The sequence below is a fragment of the Mucor mucedo genome (assembly GCF_025094135.1).
Source record: "Mucor mucedo strain NRRL 3635 chromosome Unknown EV154scaffold_175, whole genome shotgun sequence".
Classification (NCBI taxonomy): Eukaryota; Fungi; Mucoromycota; class Mucoromycetes; order Mucorales; family Mucoraceae; genus Mucor; species Mucor mucedo.
In genome coordinates this window covers 22,722-32,907 of record NW_026252459.1, presented here as the reverse complement: position 1 = coordinate 32,907, position 10,186 = coordinate 22,722, and the positions used below count along the sequence as shown (strand labels likewise).

At 34.9% G+C, this 10,186-nt stretch overlaps 3 protein-coding genes across 3 annotated transcripts; all 3 read right to left on the bottom strand.

Annotated features, from left to right (window-relative positions):
• Positions 1–717: 717 nt before the first annotated feature.
• Positions 718–2,832, bottom strand: EV154DRAFT_452369 (S-adenosyl-L-methionine-dependent methyltransferase). The gene is made up of 5 exons (XM_051597266.1): positions 2,569–2,832; positions 1,378–2,494; positions 1,209–1,311; positions 1,038–1,145; positions 718–971 (listed from the first exon to the last, which is right to left on the bottom strand). The coding sequence occupies exons 1-5, from the start codon at positions 2,806–2,808 to the stop codon at positions 815–817; spliced, it is 1,725 nt and encodes a 574-aa protein (XP_051451712.1). The 5' UTR covers positions 2,809–2,832; the 3' UTR covers positions 718–814.
• A 1,284-nt stretch (positions 2,833–4,116) lies between these two features.
• EV154DRAFT_473361 (uncharacterized protein) lies at positions 4,117–5,106 on the bottom strand. Its single transcript, XM_051597933.1, has 2 exons — positions 4,939–5,106; positions 4,117–4,882 (listed from the first exon to the last, which is right to left on the bottom strand). The coding sequence occupies exons 1-2, from the start codon at positions 5,050–5,052 to the stop codon at positions 4,130–4,132; spliced, it is 867 nt and encodes a 288-aa protein (XP_051451711.1). The 5' UTR covers positions 5,053–5,106; the 3' UTR covers positions 4,117–4,129.
• Positions 5,107–5,265: 159 nt separating this feature from the next.
• On the bottom strand, positions 5,266–6,874 carry EV154DRAFT_94134 (GPN-loop GTPase). The gene is made up of 7 exons (XM_051607851.1): positions 6,592–6,874; positions 6,487–6,532; positions 6,314–6,422; positions 6,175–6,256; positions 5,557–6,112; positions 5,382–5,501; positions 5,266–5,328 (listed from the first exon to the last, which is right to left on the bottom strand). Coding segments are annotated over exons 1-7 (948 nt in total). The 5' UTR covers positions 6,594–6,874; the 3' UTR covers positions 5,266–5,295.
• Positions 6,875–10,186: the final 3,312 nt, after the last annotated feature.

Sequence of the window (10,186 nt, the reverse complement as noted above, 5' to 3'; positions counted from 1 at the left end):
TGCTTCTCCCTTTAATACAGTGAAAAGTAAAGTATTTTTAAAATACTAAAATATAAAAGAGCAAAGTTGTAGTTCTCATTACATTCTTATTTTAAATAAATCATTTTTTTGTCAAATCCTATATTTCAAATACGATTCTAGCATTTATAATAACCTCTTGTTGTCATGATAGCTTTCAAAGTATTCCAATATTTATTTTTTATGTAGGGAGAAGCTTGTTTTTTTTATTACGCACGCTCGTTGATCACGCACACAGATACATAACGTTATTAGGTTTAAAAAAAAAGGGGGGGGGGGTGTTATTTTCCTATCATCACTCTTCCGTTTCTGCTTTCTTTGTTTTCAAAAAGGAAAAAATATATAAAAACAATACTCCTCAGATGGGTTATACTTTCCTACAATAATCCAATAGGAATGATAGGGTTCATCAGAAGGATCATAGGTTTTGCCCAGTATAAGCACACAAATTCCTGCACGTAAAAAGAGGGGCGATTTTAGGTTACATCAAATATAAAAAACCGGTAAAATTAAAAAAACATCATTATTTAATATGATCTTTTGCCGGTATGGGTGGCACTTTTGGGTAATTACCGAACAGAATTCGAACCTTAATCCGGATACTATTTCCGTTCATAATAAAGATGCGCGCCGGCCCCTTGTTGGACATCCAATTCATAAAAAAAAAACAAAAAAAAAAAAAAAAAAAAAAAAAAAAAATCTGGTAATTACATTTTCCATTTATTTAGATCGCAAAAAAAAAAAGAAAAAAGAAAAACATGTTATGCGTATTTAAGGAAAAAAAAAAGAAAAGTATTTATGCATCCTCTCCCTCCTCCTCAGATGCCTCTTCGATGCGAACAAACTCAACCATGAGCTCACAATGATCGGTATGGGGGAACAAATCAACAGAAACGGCACGAGCAGGCTTGAAAGGCATACCCTTATATCTGTTTGATTCAGGTCTACATAAACTGTAAATTTTGAAATAAAAGAGTTAGGTTTGCAATACATGTATTATTTTTGAATCCATGACTTACGCGATGAAGTTATCGATGGCTTGCTTACTATCACAAGCAATATAAATGACACGGCTGATATGTTTAGCTTCTCTAATGGCCCTAATTACTGAGGCATGGACACCATTTCTATTATTATAAAAGAAAAATTTAGTTAAATGAAAAACTATGACCAATCTAGTTGACAATTACCTGGGAGGATCTAAAACAGCAATCACTTCCTCATTAACAGCATTAGTTACAACATTGATTTTGTCCTCAACCTTGGCGGCATAGTATGTAACATTATTAATATCTACAAGAAAAAAAAATTAGTTTTGGTCCATTTACAGAAAAAAAGGGACTCTCGCTACCACTTTACCGTTTAACTTGGCGTTGACCTTAGCATCAACAATAGCTTCAGGAACCATCTCGATACCAATGACATGATCGACAGATCTTGCCATGGTGATACCGATAGTACCAGTACCACAACAGAGATCCAACAAGGTTGTCTTCTTGTTAGGATCAATGGAGCACCATTCAGCACACTTAGCGTATAAAATTTCAGCAGCGGGTGTATTAACTTGGAAGAAAGCGCTAGCAGAGAGACGGAAACGGTTACCAAGGATGACTTCATGGATATAACCATCACCTGTCAAGGTTTCCATGGGAGCCTTATCGGTGATACCGTTGGAACTACCATCCCAGACTTGGAAAATCAAAGTTGTAACATCAATACCACTTTCTTCGTTCCAGAATTTGACCAAATTGTCCTTTTCTTGTTGCAAACGTTCAGGAGTTAAATCAGCAGCACGGACTTGAATGAGGATTAAGATATCGCCAGTGCTTTGAGTCTTGGTCATGATGGTACGCCAGACACCTGTCTTTTCAACACGGTCGTACGCAGGAAGATCGGATCTTCTAACATACTCACCCATGAGCTTGGCAATCTTCTTTGCAATATCAGAAACATTCAAACACTCGCTGGGTTCCAATACAGAGGTAATACCGTCACGGTAGAGACCCAACAAGAAACCAACAGTAGGTTCACGATCAAGGTTATAGCCAATGGTGAACTCACACTTGGTACGGTATCCATCGATAACTGGAGATCCAATGGGATCTAAAACTTCACAAGGGAATGCACCTTTTTGGAAAGCCCATGAGCGTTGAGACTCATCACGAACATCTTTAAGTTCTGCAATTTTACGCTTGAGATTTGCTAATTGTTTGGTACCGTTGCGGTTCTTCTTGACAAGTTGAGTTTCATAGCTATCCTTCCACAATGGTGTTACTTGATCTGCTAATTTCTCACTGGGCGTACGATGATCATCCTCTTCTGCGATTTGGTTCTTTCCGTTTTTCTTTCCCTTCTTACGAGCAAAGGTGTCACGGCGAGCATCCTCACTTTCAGGTACGTATTCAGCTTGCAATTGTTGACCCTTAAAGGTCAAATTGCTAATCGTGTTGACAGCTTCCTTTGCAAGTGCTTCAGACTAAATAAATAAATAATAATAAAGGTATATTTAATATAAATGTCAAACAATATAGACACCAGGTATAACTTTACGTCGACAGTAATATATCCATATGACCAGAGGGGAGCCTTCTTGAATCGGTTATATCCGAGACTTTTAAAATATTTCTTGACCATGGGCAAATCTCTTTCAGGCAAGTTGGAGACCCTGATGCGATGAACCATATTCGCAACCTTTTGCTTCTTTTCGACAATGTCTTCATGTTGTTCAGCTTCCAAGGAACGCTTCTTTCCCATGACACTTCCAATTAAGGAGCTAACAAATTTGAACATGATTGAAGTTTTTTTTGACAAGTGAAGAAGAAAAAATTAATGAAAAAAAAAAAAAAAAAACTCTTTTTTTGGCTGGGAGCCAATAAGATTGTATCACAGCCAATCATTGCGGAGGCTTGCCATGAAATCAATCAAATTATCGTGTTCTGGTAACGTAGAATCCACTGATGATCTTTATCAGATTTAAAAACCCATTTTATCTATTATCGCATTTAAATATATTAAAGACATTTATATTTATTGACATAATGTCCATCCGTATGCAGCAGAATTTAAAGCAAGGTCTTGGATCTATGATGACCTTAATTTTTTTATTTTTTTATACATCACCATCAATAATCGTGTTGCATTTAAGTACGTTCAAGCCAAGATAATGTCATATCCGATACTTTATTTTAATCTAATTGGATCATCACTAATCCAATTGGTCTTTCACTACAATATGATCCGTGAAAAATCTAGTCCTGTTGCAGATTGCATGATTTGATGAGGTGCCATTAAGGATTTAGCAACTTTAAGAAAAGTAGGAAATGGTAATTGGAGGAGGAAAAATATAAGCTTACATCATTCCGTTATCTGTAAAAGGAGTTTGCGAGCTTTTCTTTTTTCCCCTGCTGTTCAAATGTGATATTTTGTGTTTCGAATGACCTTTAGGTAACATGGCGTGAGTGCAATAAAAACAAGACCCCAGCTGCTATTTCAGTGTGAAATGGTAAAAGAAACCCCATGAGTTGTTGGGCTGAGAGCATAATTTGAGATTATCTACCTAAAAAGAAAAACAAACAAATATCATTTGATAAACTAGTCTCTATACACGTTCGATCTATATGTCTGCACATTAGCCAGTATACAAATGCCCCAATCCAAGTCGAGTAGAGGGTCATCCAAAAAACTCGAGATAATTGGTAACTGAACTACACTATTGTGTCATGTATATTTCGTAATAGTCCTATAGAAAACAGATATTAACGCACGTCTTGCAACACGTTTCATAAACATGTGAAGCTTATTGTTCAAAAAACGCTTATTACGCAACATACTTCAAAGATTGGTTGCGTTTTGTACGACACATACGGATGCATAAATACGCATTTTCTATGTAGAGCTGTGATATGATTCTCAGCCCCATTGTTAGGAAAACAAGGTGATAGATTAATATGAATCGAGACTGAATCACACTTCCCGCCATCCTCCTCCTTAGGATGGGTCTTGGTAAGGTACTAAATGTCAAACAAAGGAAAGAAAGGAGCAAGTATTGAGAGAAAGAAAAAAAAATTCTTTAATGGGGTTACAGAAAAAAAAAAAAAACGAGTATTAAGCTTTACATAAAAAAATGAGTATTTTGTCTACTATCAAGATGAACAAACATGTCATTCAATTTGTAATTATTGAGCTCTTCCTTAATCTTTAAGGCGATAACAGGAGTTAACTTTTGACAGGTAGCGCTAGTATCGCATCTTCTGTCGTATTCGGATGCAGAAAAAGTTTCGTGTAGTTTTATGACAGTGTTAAAGGAGACTGATTTCTTTTGATTAGTTGTATTATTAGTATTAGTGGTTGATATTGTTGATACAGTAGATGAAGCAGGTGATGGTAACTGATTGATATCATTGTAACGACGATGATGATGATGATGATGGTGATTGTGGTGGTGTTGGTGTTTAGCAACAGAGGGGGTAATTTTAGTATCAACGCAAAGTTGATTCGGTAATTCAACGGCGGTCATACCAAACACCTTTTTGATTCTCTTGCCCAATGATTGTCTTCTTTTAGGCGTTGTATCAATTACGGGAGAAGAAGGTATCGACCTAGTGCTATGTCTATGACTACCAGTAGGAGAAGCTGGCATTCTTTTAATGCTGGAGCTAGAGCTAGAAGGTGATATTGGGCTATAATGAGATCTACTGTAACCAGTACTTGTGCTATTAGATGAAACTGTAGATGATCTTCTACTATTGTTATTCATCATCATGATCATCTGTTGTTGCTGAAGATATTGCAATTGATGATAGCTTGATTGCATTTGTTGATGATATAATTCATTTTTAGCTGACCAATCATTCCACATTGTATTCTATTAAAAGGAGTGGGTAAATAAGGGGAAAAACACGAAAAAAATAAACAAATTACCTTCTCTTCTATTGGTGTTGTAGATATTCTTAACGACATTATATCAGCCAACGACATATCATCGTCTTCATCTTTCTTTTGTTGCTGTGTGGAGTAATTAATAAAGGCAGTCATTCTTGTATGTGATTATTTATGTAAAAGACAACAATTTTTTTTATAAAGATATACACATTAAAAGAAGAAGAAAAGATAAACAAATACAAAATAATATCCCCAAATTTAAAGGGAACAACCATTTTTCCCTCCTCTTTTGTTTCTCCCTCCCTCCCACACCTTTTTGCCCCCTTACCAAGAATAAACTATTCAAAATCAAAAAGGAGTCTCTCCCTTTGTAATTTTTTTTTTTTTTTTTTTTTTTTATTCATCATATTCTTTAACATCATCAGGTTCCTTAATGAACAACTATTAGTATAATATGCAAGTATATTAAAATAATAATTTACCTTGGGTTCCAAGTCTTCACCATATTGCATAGAGTTATCAACATGAGACAAAACGTATTCAACAGAATCCTCATCTGTAATATTAAGTGGTATAAATCTTACCATACTGTAATCGTCAATCTATTTTTAAAAGTGTCAACAGTGGTTTTTCTTCAGCATTAGTTTAAAACTCTACCAATTGCACAATGGCTTGATTTAAAGCCTGGAATTTTAAGCTCCTTGAGCTTGGTTGTTCTCCATTATGTACTAAATCAGCTTCTTCTGTCATCAACATTGGGTCTGGTTCTAAATATCTATCCATTTCACGATCTGTCATTGCCTTTTCCATCAGTCTTCTTCTTCTCTTTTGCTTGCGTCGCTTCTTTTCGGCTGCTGACTCGGAATCATCTTCAATATCATCCTCATCTTCCTCTAAAGGTTTGTTACCATAATCCCCTTCAATCAAGTCCATTTTCGTCATAACATTGACATGAGGAATCTCCAAATTCACCATAGCACTCATAGCACTAAGTACACCAGAGAAGTATTTACTCTTATCCTCGATAAATTGAGACTCGAGACAGTAAACACCACATACTGTCATGTTGAGTCTACCCAGTGTTTCACAAAGACGTCTCATGATTGGAAAATGCGTGTATAACTCAATCTGACCAGGACAATCAATAATCAAATAATCATCGTCAAAGTTGCCAATCTCTTCCTCGAGCCAATCCACATTGTTCATCAAAAACCTAACAAAACACTTTTAATCCTGTATACCTGTCATTTAGCTTGATTTTATACCCGCCCTTACTCTAAACAATAAATCAAACCACCATTGGGTCCATAATCTAATTCCTCCATAACATCTTCCAATGTAATCAACTCTCTAATATCTAATGACAGTTCTTAATTAATAATCCGTGAAAACTTAAACAGTACAGTATGATTACCAATAGTAGGTTCGTATTCGAAATGTTCAGCTGCAGGATCCAAGTTGACAAGGTGGACTTTACGTCCTGCAGTTTGACAATGTGTCATCATTGTAGCACAATAGGTGGACTATCGTTCATTAAGGGCAGTATTAGCAAATAAGTCATTTTTGTTGATCTAATAAAAAATTTACCTTGCCACTTCCAGCAGGTCCCATGACTAATTGACAGTGACGACCCCTATTGTAAACACAGTCAATATCCCTGTTTTGTATATTCTTTATTCAACTTGATATTACATTTTAGTATTTTTGTTGATAAAGCAAACTGTTTTTTTCTGTTTTTTCTCTATTTACCACGCGAGAAGTTTTTTTTTTTTGATAGTCACTGGGCTGACAAATATACAAGTATATAAATAGCCAATCAAATGAAAATGCTAGAAATACATTTTTAAAAATAGCAAAGAAAAAGCTTTTTCATTTCCCGGAACCTTTTTTCCCTTGTCTTCTTTAATCCAAACCAAGACTAAAAAGACCCTATTCAGTACATGTTGTATATTTTGAAACTCGACCGTAAAAAATAAAACTAGAAATGACAATCAAAAAAGCTATATGATTCAATTTTAATGTAAATTGATTTACATACATGTAAGAAAAAAGGAGAATAAGAGAGAAGAATAAAAAGAGATAGAGGAGTTGCTAGAATAGAAGAAAACCCTTCTTTTTCGAGGATGATCAAATAAAATAACGGATCTTGTATCGGCATAATTTCAGTATAATTTATTCTAAACTCCCTAAATACTATTATTGTATGATGACAATTTGACGTTGATTTCACTCCTAAGCGAGGGTTTTAATCACAATTCAATCCATGGAGATAGAACTTTATACATTGTTCCTACTAGCTATTAAGATTGTCATTATTCGAATCTGCTATCTCATTGTGCCTTGCATTATTGGTTTCACAATCAATTTATCACCATGGTTACCATCTTACTACTCGAACGTATCACGCCCTCTCTCCTTCTTCTCCTTGTTTGAATGAAGCAATGTTTCTTCTTTTTTTTTTTATTATCACTGCAAGTAATGAACACGAGAAAAACAAGTATTTATATCCTACCCCCAAATAACATGTTCTGGCATTAGAGTTGGAAGGCAACAAATGGATTATCAAAAAATAAATTGCCCGCCTTAACTTGTAAATCTCTTGAAGATTTATATAATCCCTTCTACGACGATCCTCCTTACCACATTTTTCTTTCCGTATTGTTATCATTATTGCACGCATAAATTTTATTAAAAGGAATTGGGTACGCAGACCCTAAGCAGCGCAATTACAGGAGTCAATTTGTGACACATGCAAACATTTGTTGGGAATAGACTTTCTATCTAAACCTTAATTGTCGTTCTTATAATGACAAACTACCTAAAAAAAAAAAAAAAAAACTTGTTACAACTGAACATGTGATTTTAAGATTCCTGGTTAACATGTAATTACACCGGCTTAGTCTTCAGCAAATAATAAATCAAGAATTTATCCAATGAAGCTTTTTTTATTTGTATTGCAGCAAATTCTCGGGTTACAGAACAAAAAGGTAAATGTTGCATAAATCAAAGTTGGGCGTTTTGTAATGAACCCTTTAACTCGGCTTTTTCGGATCTTCCATCTTCTGCCCCCCTCCCCTTGCTTTTCACTACAAGCTGTCTCTATACATTATATTTGCCATTTGGTTAAGGAGCCTCCCAAGAATAAACAACAAAGCGTTGTTTGTTGTATAAAATAGACGCATCATAGGATCCAATTCTAGATTCACCAAAAGAACATTTTTATTATATTTAGACATACAAGTCAGACATTTAAAATTAACAGTCTTATCAATAGTTCTTGGTAGATAATCCTCCCGTCTGAACGTGTTTGTCACTACTAGTGTAACGCCGATCACGCAAACTACAATCCCTTGTATCATACAATTTAATAACTATAATCAGCGAGTTGCGCTTTTTGGAAGCCAGCCACGGACTGGAAGTTGACAGAGCGTCTTAATCACTAGGGGTCAAAGAAGAATTAGAGAGGAAGAACAAAAAAATACAGTTAGACGTGGTACCATCTGCAATAACATGCATGCCTGGGGTCTGTATTCTATTTAATATATCGGCAATATGATTAAAAAAAACTAGCAGCTGGTATGTTAATGATGATACACTTGAAATTGTGCGGTACCCGCAATATATGTATATATGGTAAACCCAGGGTCATATGCCCAATAGTTTATTACTCACGTATGATACATTTTATCGTTAAGTGAGATGTAATACCCTTTATTGTTGAAGTATTATTTTCAAACAGTTCTATATATAAAATTAGGAAGGATCTGCTGACAGATTAAATAATGATACATGTGGCTCACATCTTATTAATTAGAAAGCTTTTCTAAAAACAGATTCCTAAAACTTTACTGTTGCTTAATTTAAAAAAACAGTTTATTTCCTTCGAGAGGGAGGGGAAAATCTCGTTCTAGAACCCAGAGATTACTTGACGGTTTGTTTGAGAATCCGCTTTTTTTAGCCTGGGCGGCGGAGTAAAGAAGAAAGGGAGAAAGAGCCTTTGCTGAACGTGAGATTCTGTTTACTAAAGTTTTAGATCTTGATTTGTGTCTGTGTTTGTCACACCAGAAGACCAAAAAAGCGTAGGTCAGCTTTATTCATAGGAATAATTTTAATATTAACAATGGGTATTGGGAAAATTAAAAGCTTTTTTTGCGTGTTATCTCCTGTCTACTGACCGACACTTACATTGTCTTTTGTATAGCTATTCTGAAATCAAAAAGAACACCAACTCAACAATGTATTTCGTAAAGTAAAAATATATTGCCTCCACTTTCAAATCATGGGGTTTTTACTATTGTATTTCTTTAAAATAGAATGGATCATTCCACTACCAAGATTTAAAAATAATTTGAAATTAATTGGGAGCTGATTCTTAACATTTATCGTTCTAGATATATACAAAGATTTTGTACCCATATAGTATGCGAACATGTCATCTCCTTGACAGATGATGCCAGGAACGGCGGGATTTGGAACTAAGTTCGCTAAATACTTGAGTGGTTTAAAGAAACCGAAACCGGTTTTAAGCTTTGCCAATTATTTTCAGCATTCAAATGTCCAAAAGTCTATCCGGGTCTTTCTTAATTTGAATGGGTGAGCTGCGAGCTCTTGAATGTGGTCAAAGCAATCTCATAAATGGTTGAAATTCAGTGCCGCTACATATTTGGAATTTACTGATTCTGATAATTGAAGCAAAAAATATATAGACAGACCACCCAGCTCGAAACAGGATCGGTCGCCAAGTAGCATAATATTTTGCCGTTGGATTCCTAAAAGTATTTATAGTTAGAAAATCCATGCTCACTGTTGAAAGCTAGACTGAATGAAAGAGGCCAAAAAATAGAAGTAAATTGCGCCGTATCACAAGAAAAAGCTCCTCCGCGTGTAATCAAGCACCTGTTGACACTGCTCATCAGTTTAAAGTAGAATTTTCTACACCAATTTTAATTTTTTTTATAAACCAGATAGATGAAACGCAACGATTTTATTTTTATTTTTTTTGGAAATATACAACTATCTAAAAATGTGTGGTTTAAAACAAAAGCTCTGTGTAATAGTGCTTATTTATTTTAAAAACAGAACCTTTTTTTTATCAATGTGGACTTTGAGAACGTGAATATATGTGTGTCCAGGTGAGTGGGTGGGTTTCCCCCTTGAGAAATTTATCAGGATTGATATTATGCAATAGTGAAGTTACACATCTGCCGCAAATTACACAAGATTAAATTTTTAACTGTTTTAAGAGTTGATGCGTCAGTTCTGAGAAAAAAAGTAAAATTTAGCTTAG